The following is a 16,160-nucleotide window of genomic DNA, read 5'->3' on the forward strand; positions in this document are numbered from 1 at the left end:
AGTGACACCACTGAAGGCCGTAACTTCCCTGACTCGAGTTGTCAGCGGCCGTCCTTGCTGTCAGAGTAGACTCAGAGTTAAGGGCATACCATGAATGAGAAGACAGCAACAAAAGCTCTGCAATGACTAGGTCAGCACCAGTGGTGTATAGTAACGAAGTAGAAATACTTCGTTACTGTACTTAAGTAGTTTTTTTGGATATCTGTACTTTACTTTACTATTTATATTTCTGTTGACTTTTACTTTTACTTCACTACATTTTGCAAAGAAAACTGATACTTTGACTCCGATACATTTCCTCTGAAACCTTCGTTACTCGCTACAAAATAAAATCTATCTTTAGAAAAAAAATGAATAATGAGACCAACGTCGGGGACTGTGGTGGAACACAGACTGCAAGCAAGCAGGTTTGGTGAATCAGTGGACCTAGCTTGCAAGTTAAATCGTTGGTTAATCACGTTATTACGCAATTGCAAACAACTGCTCTCAAAGCCGCGGTTTTTTGATTCCCAGTGATGCCCAGGATGCTCGCTAGCGAGCGACTACATAAGTAGAATTCCACTCTACGATGACTGATTTCATGATGGAAGCAGAAATGGAAGCACCTGCTGCTCCCGCAACAAACGACGGTGGTGACGAAGACCAACACCGTGGCCATATTTGCGAGAAATGTTTTCTTATGTTGGAGTGAAAGATTCTTCGTACCGGATGAAGTGCCTCTTACCCGAAGCTACTGAAATATTGGCATTCAAAAACTCCCCATCCAACCACAGGAAACACATTGAGGTGCAGAATCCCATGAGCCGCAACGTTAATGTTTAGTTATCATAATTATCACAAACCTGTTAAGATATCTAGCAGTGTTTCCCACAGGATTGGAGTATATCTTTGTCGGGGGAGGAGGGGAGACAGGTGTCTGATCTTCTAATGTAGCTATACATGGTGTATGTTAGGCTAACGTTCGCTAGCTATCGTAAATCAAATGAGACAATTAGTGTAGTAGACAGATCGCTAGCGAGTTAGTGAGCTGAGGAAGTGTTGACAGTTGTGAGATGTTGTTGATTTGAGTCATCTTAGCTATAATCATTGCAGCACTAGTTGGCTAACGTTAGCTAACTGAACGTTAGCTAGCCACCACACCATATGATTGACAGGAGCCGCGAGAGCGCCGCATTACGATTTGTAATACTTTAGTATTGATCATGTTTTGATATTTGAGTCATTTTGTGGATGATTAGATCGAGTTATGATGGTAGCAGTCGACCAATTGCAGATTCAGCTTGAGCAAAACCTTTGCCTGTTGTGTTCAAATCAGGCCCATAGTTTATAGTAGATGCAAAAGTATACTTATGTACAATATATGATGTTCAACATTGTTGCTCCTGGATGGATCACAGCCAACCCAATTATTTTCAACACAACTCCTTGTCCTTGGTCATGGTGGCCACAGCACTTAAAAGAATAAACTTCATAATTCTCAAAATTCTGACCCTTTGCTTTTTTATTAACATCATTTACTTGTACTTTTACTTTCAATACTTAAGTACATTTAATATCAGAAAATTACTTTTGATACTTAAGTACAATAAATATCAGATACTTTAAGACTTTTACTCAAGTAGTATTTTAATAGGCGACTTTCACTTTTACTGGAGTCGTTTTCCAGTAAGGTATCTTTACTTTTACTCAAGTATGGCTTTTGGGTACTTTATACACCACTGGTCAGCACTGACCAGAGCAACTACGAGATCTACTTTTATTAGCTTAGCCTACAATGGCTTGAGGACAGCAATGCCCTGTGTGGAATGTATAGGCTCTAGCCAGCAATGGCTAATGGTCAGCAGTAACCTGAATAGCAACACTTTGTGCTTATGTAACCTCTGAAAGATGTCTCCTGGCTAATTGAATCTCCTGGAGCTGGTGGCTTGTGGTAACATCAGGTTTATTCCACATCTGCATTCATCACAAAGGACACAGTAGAATGGTCATCATTTCTGCGCATGCTCTGTCTAGTCGTGAATCCTCCGTTGCGTTGAGGATTACCCATAGTCCTTTGTGTCTACTTATTCAGTGCAGGTACATATTTACAACAGCAGGTGGCGTAGTTTTCCCATTTAGCAGGATTTAATCTGAACATGTTCAACTATGTTACATATACCCCCCTTAAATTCTGCTAAATTGGGGCACATTGAATGAGAAAAACAACAACTACACAAAGATACAATTTACAAAAGTCCAGTTACGTAGTCATAAGAGCATCACCAGTTCAGTCAGTTCGAAGCTTTTCACTTGGAATTAAGTCAGCAAGGGATTGGCCAATCCCCCTACCAACATAGACACAAAAGATGCCGTGTACACCTCTCATTTTGTAAACGCTGCTCTATGAACTAGGCAACTGTAAAATACCTCAGTTAAGTGTGAACAATTCAAAATAGTCAGTATTCTATCCAGAAAACATGTTCCTCACAAAATAAAACAAAGAATCAACTGATGACACTGAGTTCGTTCATTTCACAAATGAGCCGAACTGGAGGTTTTACAGGTCTACCCGCCCTAGTGCAAAGTGGAGGCAGCTGTGTGCAAACTACATGGTCCTGTGTGATTGCACCTAGCTGTGTGTCAGTTGCCTGTTCAGGGGAGGGGATATGTAGAGCTTCCTCTGCTAAGGGCTGGGAGGGTACATCCTGGGACAGGATGTACCCAACAATAATCAGCAATTATCAGCAATAACTGATGAGGCCATTGCCAATTTAATGGTCAGAAGAAAGAAAGGGCCCCCTATCCATCAGGGGGCCCAGGGGAAGGCAACTGTGCAGCTTGCACTGAAGGATCCAAGGTATCCAAAACCTCACACACAGCATGTGGGACCACAGTCACTCCAGTCTCTGAGGGTGGGGCGCTCACAGCCACAACAAGAGAACAATCGGGTTGGCTGGCTGTAGTGTCCCCATCACTTGCATCATCTATTTGTAGGAGCCAGTCAATTGTCTTTGTCACACTGTCCTGTACAGCAACAGAAACCACTGGGTCACTTTGTCCACTTCCAGCTACTGAAGAGCAGCTCGACTCCAAGGCATCGTCACCACCCATCGGGAGAAAACTCACAGGGAGTAGGAGGTTTCTATGAACAACTTTTTCCCTTGATGTAGCAGGATCTCTGATGTTGTACACATTGATTCCAGGCCTGACAGATGCCACTTCATAAACTGTGGACTCCCATTTGTCTGCAATTTTTCTCTTGCCTCTCTCACCGCGATTTGCAAGCAAGACTCTGTTGCCAACAGTGAGGGGTGACCCTTTTGCTTTGCAGTTGTAGTTCTTGGCCTGACGAGCCTGTTCTGTCCGACTGTTCAGCCAGGCAATGCGTGCAGCTTCAGACAGGTCGTGTTTCAAGCGAGAGACAAACTCATGGTGGTCAACAACAGCATCATTAGGGAGGGCATGCTGGAACACAACATCAACGGGCAGACGCGGAATCCTCCCAAACATGAGAAAGAAAAGCGCAAATCTCGTTGTCTCATGTTCAGTGCAGTTGTAGCAGAACGTCAGCATCTGAAGCATTTGTGGCCACTTGGCCTTGGACTGGGGCGGTAGAGCTCTTATCATGTTCCCAAGAGTCCTGTTGTATCGCTCGACAACTCCATTCCCCATAGGATGGTACGGGGTGGTATGTGATTTTTGAATGCCAGCTATCTCCAGGAGCTCTTTAATGAGATGACTCTCAAAATTGGCTCCCTGATCCGAATGGATGTGTTTAGGGAAACCATATATGCAGAAAAAGTCATTCCAGAGACGGCGGGCAACCTGCTTCGCTGACTGATTTTTGCATGGGAATGCGTGCGACAGTTTGGAAAAGTGATCCGTGACAACTAAAACATCCACACTCTTCTTGTCAGTCTGCTCAGCAGTCCAGAAGTCAATACACACTAGTTCCATTGGTTCAGAGGTGCAAATGCTTTCAAGAAGAGCACGGTCTTTAGGCTCTGGGGTCTTTCCAACCACACAGTGAAAGCAGTTTTTCACGTGATTGATGATGTCACGTTCCATCCCTATCCAAAAGAACCTCTGCCTGGCGAGAGAAAGTGTGCGTGCCTGCCCCTGATGACCAGATGAGTCGTGGAGGCCATGGAGGACTTGGGTCTTTAGGGAGTCTGGAACAACAACCTGGTGAATTGTCATGTTCATTTGTCTGTCTTTCTTTACCTTGTACAAGATCCCATCCTTTATGGAGAGCTTGGGCCATTGTCTCAACAGTTTCATCACCGCACGAGACTCACCAGCACGTTCACGCCTCGAGGGCCTCCTGCGACGCCGGACGTAAAAGAAAACTCTGCTTAAGACATCATCCTGCTCTTGCAGATTAACCAGTTCACTCCTTGGTAGCGAATCAATCTGGTTGACGTCGGCAAGCTGGAGAATAGCTGGTCCTGTGCCTCTCACTTGACTGACACCTCCAGAGTCATGTGCTCAGTAACGTGGTTCAGTAACGAGGCATACGGTTCAGTTACAAGACGGTGGCCTATGCATGACTGGACAAATGGCTCCCTACTCAGTGCATCGGCAACCACATTCTTCGTGCCAGGGACATAGTTTAGGTCAAAACTGTATGCTGCAAGCCTTGAAACCCATCTTTGTTCACATGCATCTAACCTAGGCTTAGTCAAGATGTATGTCAATGGATTATTATCCGTCCAGACTGAGAAACATCGCCCTTTCAGCCAATGGCTAAATTTGTCACAAACCGCCCATTTAAGAGCAAGAAACTCCAGCCGATGTGCTGGATAGTTCAGCTGGGAGTGTGACAGTGTCTTGCTGGCAAAAGCCACTGGTCTGGCAATCTTTCCATCAGGAGGCAACTGCGAAAGTACAGCTCCTAGGCCATCAAAAGAGGCGTCAACAGCGAGGATGAATGGTGCATCAAAATCTGGATGGGCCAACTGTGGTTCACAAGTTCATGTTTCAAAGTTCCGAATGCTTCCCTGCACTCATCAGTTCAGTCAGTCGGTGACAGTTTAACATGGCCTCTTTTGAATTTTGGTTTATGGCCTCTTCCTCTTTTGTGTGGTGTGGCAGGCTCAGCCACAAGGTTGAACAGTGGCTTAGCTTTAGCTGAACATCCCTCAATAAAATGATGGTAGTAGAGAACCATTCCCAAGAAAGATCTGATTTTCTTAGCACAAGGTGTTTTCCCATCAGAGTCCATCAGGTCAGCTTCCTGCACATCATTTATAGCCTGTACTTTACTTGGATCCGTCCTAACACCATCTCCACATATGATGTGTCCCAGAAACTTGACAGACCGGCGAAGAAAGTGGCACTTCTTAGGCGAGAGCTTCAGGTTGTTAGCAGCAAGGCGTGAGAAAACCATCTGCAGACGCTCAAGTGCAACCTGTTCAGATGGAGCAAAGACCATAAGGTCATCCAGGTAGCATAACAGGCTTGTGAAGTTCTCATCGCCAAAGATGGACATCATCATTCGCATAAATGTGGCAGGACTGTTTGTCAGGCCCTGGGGCATCCTGTTATACTCATGAAGACTGAATGGGGAGGAAAACGCTGTGTATTTATTGTCGTCCTCGTGCAGCCTGACATTGTAGAACCCTGATGTGAGGTCCATTGTGGAGAAGAACACATTGCCACCAAGTGCAGCAAGGGAGTCTGTCTGATGAGGCAACGGATGTGTGTCCTTCACTGTTCTTGCGTTCAACCACCTGAAGTCATTGCAGATGCGAAGATCACTTGTCGGCTTGACAACCAGGACGAGGGGAGATGATTACTCGCTCTGAGATGGCACGGTGGGACCCGCCTGAATGGAAGTCTGAAGGGCTTGTCATCCACTAAGCGGATTCTGTGAACAAAATCTGTCGCCTCACCACAGTCCATTTTGTGCCTCGAAAAGGTGGACTCATACTGCTCAATGAGCTGCAGCAGCTTATCCTTCCATTCGAGGGAAACTTCACAAGATGAGAGATCCACGTCCTGCAGGCCCATGTCATTTAGGATGCGCGATATCTCCTCTTCCGACCTTGGTGCAGGTGGTGAGCGCTGTGTGTATTGCGCACTGGATTGGATGCGATCGGGTTCAGGTAAGTCCTGCACAGAAAGACAGGGGGACACATCTGCAACCTTTGCATTTCTTTTAATGGTGAGAGGCTTGTCAGTGGGATTTACTATTTTGACTGGAACCCAGCCATCTCCCCATAAGTAAGTAACAACTCTCCCCACCATAATTTGTGCAGGCCTGGCTTTGGACTGGGTGGGTTCAATGATGACCGTACTCCCCACCGCAGAGATGTCAGATGCAGGCAGTTTAGCCCACACTAAATGTTCAGACATCGGCTGTAGAGTGACACATCTTTTGAGTTTAGCCGTGCCGATTCTGTCTGGCATTGCACAGCCTTCCCATTCATCCGAGTAGGACAGTAGGGAGGCCAAATGGGGCAACTTATCATGTGGAGCACTGTTCACTGGAGACGTGATGTTTTGGCCACTAACAGTTTCTTTCATCCGTGGTATGAGCCACTTGATGGCATTGCTGCCGAGAATCATTTCATCAGTTTGGCCTGGCACAACTAGAACAGGAATTATCACTTTATTGCCATAAACTGATGCAGTGAGGACATACATGGCAGAAGGTGTGATCAAGTGACCCCCACAGCCAACAATGACAAAGTCCTCAGCTGAATTCTTTTCAATGTTAGGGATGGACTGTGAACGTTTTGTGGCAGCTGCCTCATTTATAGTGCATGCCATAGATCCACTGTCTATTAATGCTCTGAGAACATGCCCGCCATCAGTAGTCACATCTGTGTAGAATAGGTTGTCAGTCTTTGAGAGTCTCTGCAAGCCTTGCACAATCAGTGTTTTTTGTGATGGCACTATGCTGCTGTAGGTGTGATACAAAGTCTCATAATCATCAATGTCTGTCAAATCCAAGGTGGGAGGTTCATTCACTTGATCTGCGCTGTCCTCCCCTGCACTCAGATCATTCAGTTTCCCTGCTGACCATAGTCAGAAGGACGTCTTCCCTCTGGGCAGTTGCGTCTTGGGTGGCCAGGTAAGTGACACAGGAAACAGAGCCTGTTCTCGCGACAGTGTGTGAGGGCAGAGTCAGAGCTGTCTTTACATATGGAACATGGCATCTCATTTAATCCCTCAACTCTTGGAAGCCTGTTATTGGTATGTGGCTTTTTGTTGGCTTGAGCATAACCCGGGCCCTGAAGCAACACTTTCTCAGAGTAGAGGTCTCTTGACTCACAGCCTTTTTCTGTTCAGGGATGTCTGAAACTGAAATAGCATTAGCGCTAACCTCAACTTTATTCATGTTGATTCTGCTACCCCCCTCTGTAGAAGACCTGAGTCCCTTCTCTAGATGGTATTCATCTAACACTTCCTGAACTTCACGAGCTGACCATTTATCCATTGTCTTGGACCTAAAGGTAAGAGCTAGATCTTTACTGGGGCAGTGTCTGATGAACATCCGTGTGACTTCAACACTGGGGTTGTCAAACGTTTTACCCTGCTCTTCAAGACCACAGCAACATCAGCTGCTCGGTTCAGTCTAAGCCAATACTCACATGGATCCTCCTGTTCTTTTGCCGTGGTGGAATAAAAGTCAGCCAGAGGCACAGAGGAGCAATGGCTCGTACTGAAATGTCTGCGCAGGAGTCCATAGATGGCCTGTGGGTTATGCCGGACATCAACTTCACCATTTCTTATTCCAAATCTCACAACGTCTTTTGCTCTGCCTCTCAGGTGGATGAGAATTTCCTCAGCCTGATTCTCGAGCTGAACACTACTCTTTCTGATGTAATTTTTCATTGACTTCCCATTCATCAACAGCCAGTGTATCTGAACTCTCCCCTCGGAATACAGATGGGTCCTTGACTCCTCTCTGAGTCACCAGCTGGACTTGGGAGAGATCCAGTGTGCGGCTGGAGTCTTTCTTTTGGAAGGTTTCTTCATGACTTGTAGGCACAGAGGCTGTAGGGCTTGATGTGTTGAGGCGTGACATAATGCTATCAGCTAGCTGCTGCCCTATCTGCTACACAATAGTGCTCATTTGGTCAACTAGTCTCACATCATCAGGGGGAGGGTCTGGAACTGATGTACTAGAGCACTGTGGTGGATGTAACTGAACTATAGGCTGACTCTGAGGTGTCACTACTTCCCTACGTCTGAAAGGACTGTGCACTGAATCCTCACCAAAAGCTGTTCTATCCCCCACCTGACGTTCACCTAGTGAAAATGGAACAGGTGTGGCACGCAGCCCCCTACCCCTGCCAAAACTGATAGGAGTCATATCGAAGGTACCAAATTCATTGAGACTCATACTTAATAGCAAAATACCCACTCAGTCTCATACAGTCTCAAGGGAATAAGGCTGTTGTTAGCTAAATAAACCTGACAGTCAGATACACCAAACAAAGAATTGCAGCTCCAAAACGATGCAGTGGTGAGAAGACATCTGCCCGGTCCTGCGTAGTCAAGGACGGGTCACGGCACCAATGTAACCTCTGAAAGATGTCTCCTGGCTAATTGAATCTCCTGGAGCTGGTGGCTTGTGGTAACATCAGGTGTATTCCAAATCTGCATTCATCACAAAGGAAACAGTAGAATGGTCATCATTTCTGCGCATGCTCTGTCTAGTCGTGAATCCTCCGTTGCGTTGAGGATTACCCATAGTCCTTTGCGTCTACTTATTCAGTGCAGGTACATATTTACAACAGCAGGTGGCGTAGTTTTCCCATTTAGCGGGATTTAATCTGAACGTGTTCAACTATGTTACACTTAGACTAAGTGGCTACGTGGCTACTTGAATAACAGGCAGGAAATGATATAGATTTGGCTCAGCAGAAAGTCTCCATTACATGCCACTCTTAATGAATCATACATCACTCCAAGACAAGACTCAAGACATTGAATGGATTTTAACCAAAAGGGGTCAGCGGTGACCTGAGAATTAGCAATGCGATGGATCTGATACCCCTTTGATATACGATGTGCATGACGTCACTGATTACAATATGATAATTGTGAGCAATTACAGAAGCAATGATAGACTATGAAAACATTATGAAAATACTCCTGCTTCACGATTCATGTCGGCGGTTCTCTTGCTTCTGTTCCTGTTTGGCTGCATCGATCTCTGGTTCCTATTCCAGCTGGGCCATAGCGTTCCCCAGTTCTTAATACCGCTCGGCCACAGCTTCTCTCGGTTCCTGATCCAGATGGGCTGCAGCAAACCCCTGTTCCAGCTGCTGCCGATACAGAACTCCAGTCTCCAGAGCTCCGACCCCCATAGACCCTGTCTCCAGAGCCCCGAACCCCAAAAACCCAGTCTCCAGAGCCCCGACCTCCAGGCCAACCCAGCCAGCCTGGACGTCCTCATTCCCGTCCTCCGGAGCAGCTCATTCAGCCTGATTGTCCAGCTTGGTTGTCTGGTTCTGCCTGTCTGACTTGCCCCCAGGCCATGAGTCTGGGGTTCCCTGCTTCGCCCCTGTCCGGCCCCCCTCATACTGCAGCTTCGTGTCTCCATTGTTCCCTTCTGGAACAAACCAGACTGGACTAGATTTTATAGTTACTCACTTTTGGACTCGCCTTTGTAAAATTTGTTTTGGTCTATTCTTTATTAAAATCACTGTTAAATATCCGTATGCTCCCGTGTCTAGCTGCATTTGGTTCCATCCCCTGTTGCCCTTTTTGCCCCCACGTGTCTCTTTCTGTGTTGTTTGTACATGTAGAGCAACATGTGTACACACTTGGCCTTTAAATCTGATTGTGATTGCTGTTGCTATATTTGCCATAAATTCAGTAATTCTCAGCGCTAAAAATCTTAAAATAAAAAGTTGCCCCCTCTGACAGAAGTGTGCCTTCTTCATTGTCATCCTTTGAGGAAATTCGAAATGAGACAATATAAAAAAAAATGCTTAATACAATTAGCCTAACCAGACAAAGACCTGATATTACTTTGCAACGATTGGGTTTTATCTATTAAATCTATTTGCCGCTGAAACACTCATCCACGCATTCATCACCCTCTCGACTGGACGACTGGACGACTGCAACAGCATCCTGTATGGCTCATCCATCAAAATCATCAACAAACTATAATACATCCAGAACTCAGCAGCCCGTCTGCTCTCCCAGTCCACCAGAGATCACATCACCCCAGTCCTTCAAAACCCCATACAGCAAAGAATCCAGTTCAATATTCTTCTCATCACATATAAAGCCCTTTCCAACCTCACCCCTTCATACCTTTCAGACCTCCTGCATTGACATGCTCCCAACCGCAACCTCAGATCCGCCGATGCCAACCTCCTTACCCCCCCCTACTCTGTCCAAGTATCTGACCTGGGGGCGACAAGGCCTTCTCTTTCTGCCCCCTCCCTCTGGAGCTCCCTCCCCCAGCACCTCAGACATTCTCCGTCACTCGCCACTTTCAAAACTCATCTATTTAAATCTGCTTTTAACCTGTGAACCTAGTTATGTATGTTTCTTTTTTCTTTTTTTTGTGTTGTTCCTTACTGTTATGATGTCATCTATTTTGTTCTTGTTATAATTACTTTTATTGTTTCTGTTTTTACCATGTAAAGTGTCTTTGAGTGCCTTTTAAAGCACTATATAATAAAATGTATAGTGCATATTATTATATGCCAGAAAGGAGCGCCCGCTCTGACTCTACAGGTACACAAATCACTCATTTGTGAGCGAAAAAGAAGCATTTGAGGCTCTTAGCGGCAGATTCAAGCACCTGTAATGATTGACTTGTGTTTTCCTTTGTCCACAACTTCACATTTTTTGACACGGTGTGTGAATGTGTTTTGCACCATATTCACTGCAGTAGAGAAGGATTTGTACACCCGCAATGAAGAATTTGAGAAGGTGTAACTGTTGTGTAACATTTTTCTGTGACTTCACATTTATTGATACACATGTGACTGTTTTCTACAACTACAAATTCCACTATCACAGGTGCTCAGTTGTGTTGCTCCAATACCTCTATACACAAAACAGCAAAGCAATGGCTGACTGAAGGAAAGTAGTATGTTTAATAGACAAGGTAGTCTAATAGACTGGTAAACCACTACACTATAATGAGTTTGCTCTATATTAAAGAAAAGGTTCTTTTCAAGTTTATCTTAATACCCACATGCCATATTGAAAGATGATTTGGCCTCCTTAATCTCTCCTTCTGTCCATTAAGGGATCCCTTTGCAGTATGATTTCAATGTGAGAAATAAGGGACAATATCCACATTATAAAGTTCAGTTGAAGATCATCAGCAGTCTGAGGCATACAAATTACTGAGGATCTTCCAAATACACTTTTTTTGGAACAAAGTTGCTTATTTATGTTTTGTTGCTGAGCTGCAGCAGAGAAATAGTGACTCAAAAAGACTTATTCTGGAGGATTTTAGGACCTCAGACTGTTGAAGGCTCATATTAGCCTCAGCTGAATTTTCAGATGCATCTTACAGAGAAAGAGAACTGAGGACTTTTTCCTCCTCATCCCTTAAAATCTAGATGGATCTCTCTATGGGCAGTGTAGGCAGAGGGAATGATTGTGTTTGACTGCGGTGAGTATCTAATGAAGATAGACTTACAGACACCATAATATAACAAAAGTACACAATACTTAGACCTACATTGCAAATTATTGAAGGCAGAATAGGTTTTGAACTTCAGTCTAGATCCTCAATAAGATGCAAAATAGTAATAATTATGATTAGAGTGACTGCACTGAAGCACCTCATACATATGCAATGATGCACTATAATTTTAAGCATTTGCATTCATACTACATGCTGCCGACAAAAACAGTAGTTAAAGTCAGAGGCAACGCCAAGGAGGGTTATACTATCTAATATTGCACATAGTTCACTCATACAATCCCAAATAGTTGAGAAAGGTATTGTGCAGCTGACAGTTTAGTATATATGAATGTCTTTAACTAGAGAAATCATGATTTTGTCTTGTTGTTCTGCAGGCAAGATCCTGGTGGATGTGAGTAACAACAGGAGGGTGAACCAGTATCCAGAGTCTAACGCTGAGTATCTGGCTTCACTGCTGCCAGACTCCATTGCAGTCAAAGGCTTCAACGTAATCTCAGCCTGGGCAATGCAGCAGAGCTGCCCCAAAGATGCCAGCACACAGGTACAATCAATTATGTTCTACTATTTGAAAAAACTAATCAAGGTCCACTTACATGCTTCTTCTGGATATTTCAGTGGCTTTTCACTTTATCTATCTGAAACGGCTCTGCAATCATTAAGTCCCTTAAGTATGGACCGTCAGTCACATGAGAACAGCTGGTTGTCTCTGTTCAAAGATGATCCCTGTTGATGTGAATGTCCTCCCGGATCTTTCTCTGGACGTCCACTAACTTCAAGGACCCAGGACAAGTGAGTGGATAAACACAGACAACTTCAGCTGTCTGTGAACACCAGACCAAAACCACTCTCAGCATCCACTGGGAAGAGGTCAAAGGTCATGCACCAGGAGTCAGTGGACAACTGGAGGAAGATCAGGGAGCTCATTTACATCTGCCTCCAGAGAATGGGGATTACCATCTTCACACAAATACAACAACTGTTCATGTGACTGTGGTTCCACGCTCACTGTGAGTCATGTGATGACACCTAAGCCAGCTTCATGACAACTGAGCATATTCGATTGCCCGAGGAAGGCCACAACTTGTGGTTGAAATCTCCAAAACCAGCTTGTAGTTGAAGTTCTTATAATTTCATCAGAACTCTATTCCAAGTGTCAGGAGTCACGGTTGACAGAGGGGTGCACTATGAGGAGAGATTAGTGGGTTATCCAGTATGTTAAGAATTTTTTAATGTCACAAAGATGGCTCTCTTTTAACCTGGCTAGATCGCCATGATTTCTTATTCTGCTCACCTAATCTGCTCCAGAGGAGGTTCTGTTCAGAGTTTCAGAATGAAAAGAAGGTTCTGTTCTGGGGGAGGAGTGTTTAGAGAATAGTTGGCTTTTCATCACCATATTCTCGATGAACAATATAGATTGTCAGCTGAGAAAACATGTTATGTATGCAAACTTGTTGAGCCGTGTATTAATAAGCCACAGAACGAAGACGTGCACTTACAGTAGTGCAAACTGTCTGCATCGCGTTGCATTGTTTTGCCAGGGGAACATGCATTCAGTTGATGGTGCAGAGAATCTGAAAAAGGACACTGTATGCCGGGCTGTTCACGGTTGTTCTTGCTCTGAGTGAAGTGCTGAATATGTTTGTAGTGTTCTCTGGCCATTTGTCCATGCTGGTTATAAAAGAAACCTTCTTTAAAATCGTAGATAGTATGTCCTTTAACCACAAGGTCGGCGGTTTGATCCCAGGCTCCTACTGTCCACGTGTCCTTGAGCGAGATGCTGAACCCCAAGTTACTTGCCGGGCACTTCACAGCAGCTCACAGCTCCTAGGTGCTGAGGATGGGTTAAATGCAGAGGTCAAATTTCATGTAAGTACTTGTATGTATATGACTATGTAATATAAAGTTTGAGTTTAAGAGCCAGAGAATGGGCAGCTGTCAAGTTAGAAATAAACAGAAGGCGTCAAGCACTCCTCTCTTGCCTTATCTGCTGAAACAGCGTTATATTTAGCTATACATTGTTTTTATATTATTCATAAGTATCCTCTTGACTAAAGTCGGTGGTACATGATGGGTCCATTTTGTGAGGTAGAAGACTCAAATGATGGGGAACCCGCTCAGAGTCTGATGAAGAAAACCTGCTTAACAAAGACAGATAACCGCCGTCATGATTCCCGTTATCGCTTTAAGGTTTTGTCGAGTGCAAATAAAGCCCGGCTATGTTGGACATGCTTCATAGTACACCCCTGTGCTTTAATACATTTTGTTTCAGTAGAAGTTGAAACAAGTCAGTATTCTTTGGAAAGAAGTGGAACAGCCTTCAACTAAGGCTATAGACATCATGATTTGATCGGCTCCATGTCTTCTGTGATGGGAGAGATGGCAGCCAACGTTCTGTATGTGACGGAGACAGTGACAGTACTGTGCGACTGCTTTGCGTGCTCTCTGACACATTAATACTGTTATAATTTAGGCACGGTTATTAAAAAAAGAAGCTTTGTGAGCCTTTCCAGAGCAAATAAATTCCTATACAGGAAAGTCACAATAATAGAAAAACTTCTCAAATAATCCCCCAGCCAGTCAGCTTCCTTATTCATGGTTTGGATTATAAAACTGCAGGGCACAACTTCAGTCCTGCAATTACGAAGCTTCTTCAACCTAAAATTAAATGCATGGGTTTCATGGAGAACTCCTGCTGTCAGGAACACTGCAGCAAGAGATTACAATGTATTTGCTGGTGTAATGAACAGGTGAGGCCAACTTTAAAGTCCCATCCTTCCTTTAGATCAGTGGCTCACCAGGAGGTCTACAGCCCTCAGGGAGTCACTGTCTGAGAATTCCAGCAACAAATAATCAGAATTAGCTTTACTGGCCAAGTTGTATCTCTCTCAATGTTTTTACACAGAAATAGAAATAACAGTCAGGGACAAGGACAACAAAGCTGGATGGATAAAGGTAAAGAATAGACAGGACTGTTATGTACACAATAAAATAAAAAATGAAACATCTATATCCAAGTCAAGTGTTCTGTATGTTGTAAACAATGCAAATAGAGCAAAGAAATCAATACTGAATATATAAATGGATAGTTAGAGATACATGGACTGGATGATTATGTACATTATGTGCATGTAAGGATGTCTATATAGTGTATAAACAGTGTAGAGGATTTATATTGACAGATGACAGATGATATGTACAGACATATACAGACAAATACTGACAAGGCAAGCAGGTAGGAAGACGAAGGGACACTTTACTTGAGGCAGGAGCTAACTTACAGCATGGCAACAGGAAGGCAGTCTGCACAGTCACGTCAATCCAAGAGGGCGGTGCTGGTGAGCAGGTCAAAACCTAGGAACTGGTAACAAGGATTTCCCCTGCTCCTTTTCTTGTGCAATGCTGGTGTTTTACCTATCCAGGACTCTTAAATCTATTCAAATGAAACAAGTCAAGAAGGGTACATATGTTTTACTTGTTTAACGGTTCACAGTTCTGTGACAAAGGGTAACAAATACAAACCAACTTGTTTTCAGATATCCTCAAAATAAGACATGACGTACAGTAATAGTAGCTGAAACCAAACAATATTTTTATACCACCAGTGTTAAGAGAATTAGGTTGAATGAAGGAAATAAGATTGCATATACAGGGAGAGCACAAATTAAACTGCTGCAAGGCTTTTATATGAATTAGTCTATATTTATCTTCTGTCAACAAATCCCATGCAAGGGCATAACCAACAACTTGTTATTGTGTCTTACTGTAGACCTGCATCTTTAAAAACAGTTCACAGATATATAGTTTTGGTTTTGAAAATAGTTCAGTAATTTCCTAAAACAGCCAGACACAAGTGTTTTGCAACCGTCACTCAAACAGGAGGACTAAGTGCATTTGCTGGGGACTATTTCCAGCAGCAGATGTCCTCACCTCTCTGTGCTCACCACCCTTCCTGGTTGTCTTCACTGTATGTCTAACCCATCTTCCTCTCTGTGATGCTGGCTCTGTGTAGGTGTTTATCTGCAGCGACTCGGTGGAGGCTCGACAGCAGATTATGGAATTAGCCCGCCAGCTCAACTTCCTGCCGGTGGATATGGGCACCCTGTCTTCCTCGCGGGATATTGAGAACATTCCCATACAGTTATTTCCTGGCTGGAAGGGCCCCGTCCTTGCTGCCGTAGCCCTCTCCATCTTCTTTTTTGCTTACTCTTTTGTACGAGATATCATCCACCCATATGTGAAATACAAGCAGAGTGACTTCTACAAGATTCCCATAGAGATGGTGAACAGGACACTGCCCACTGTTGCCATTACTCTCTTGGCCCTGGTGTACTTGGCAGGCCAGCTGGCAGCCGCCCACCAGCTCTACTATGGTACCAAGTACAGGCATTTCCCACACTGGCTGGAGGGCTGGCTGCAGAGCCGGAAACAGCTGGGTCTCCTCAGCTTCTTCCTGGCTGCTGTCCATGTTGTCTACAGCCTCTGTCTGCCCATGAGGAGGTCTGAGAGGTACCTGCTGCTCAACACTGCCTACCAGCAGGTCAGT

General features: G+C 44.4%; 1 protein-coding gene across 1 annotated transcript in view; it reads left to right on the forward strand.

Annotated features, from left to right (window-relative positions):
• steap2 (STEAP family member 2, metalloreductase) overlaps positions 1-16,160 on the forward strand; it is a gene marked incomplete at both ends in the record, with an annotated part of 29,773 nt that overhangs the window by 7,408 nt on the left and 6,205 nt on the right. The window contains 2 exons of the mRNA XM_079181397.1: positions 11,992-12,158; positions 15,627-16,154. Of these exons, the coding sequence (XP_079037523.1) occupies positions 11,992-12,158; positions 15,627-16,154 (695 nt within the window). The remainder of the gene's footprint in view (positions 1-11,991; positions 12,159-15,626; positions 16,155-16,160) is intronic.

Source organism: Pholis gunnellus, assembly GCF_910591455.1.
Source record: "Pholis gunnellus genome assembly, chromosome: 20".
Taxonomy (NCBI): domain Eukaryota; kingdom Metazoa; phylum Chordata; class Actinopteri; order Perciformes; family Pholidae; genus Pholis; species Pholis gunnellus.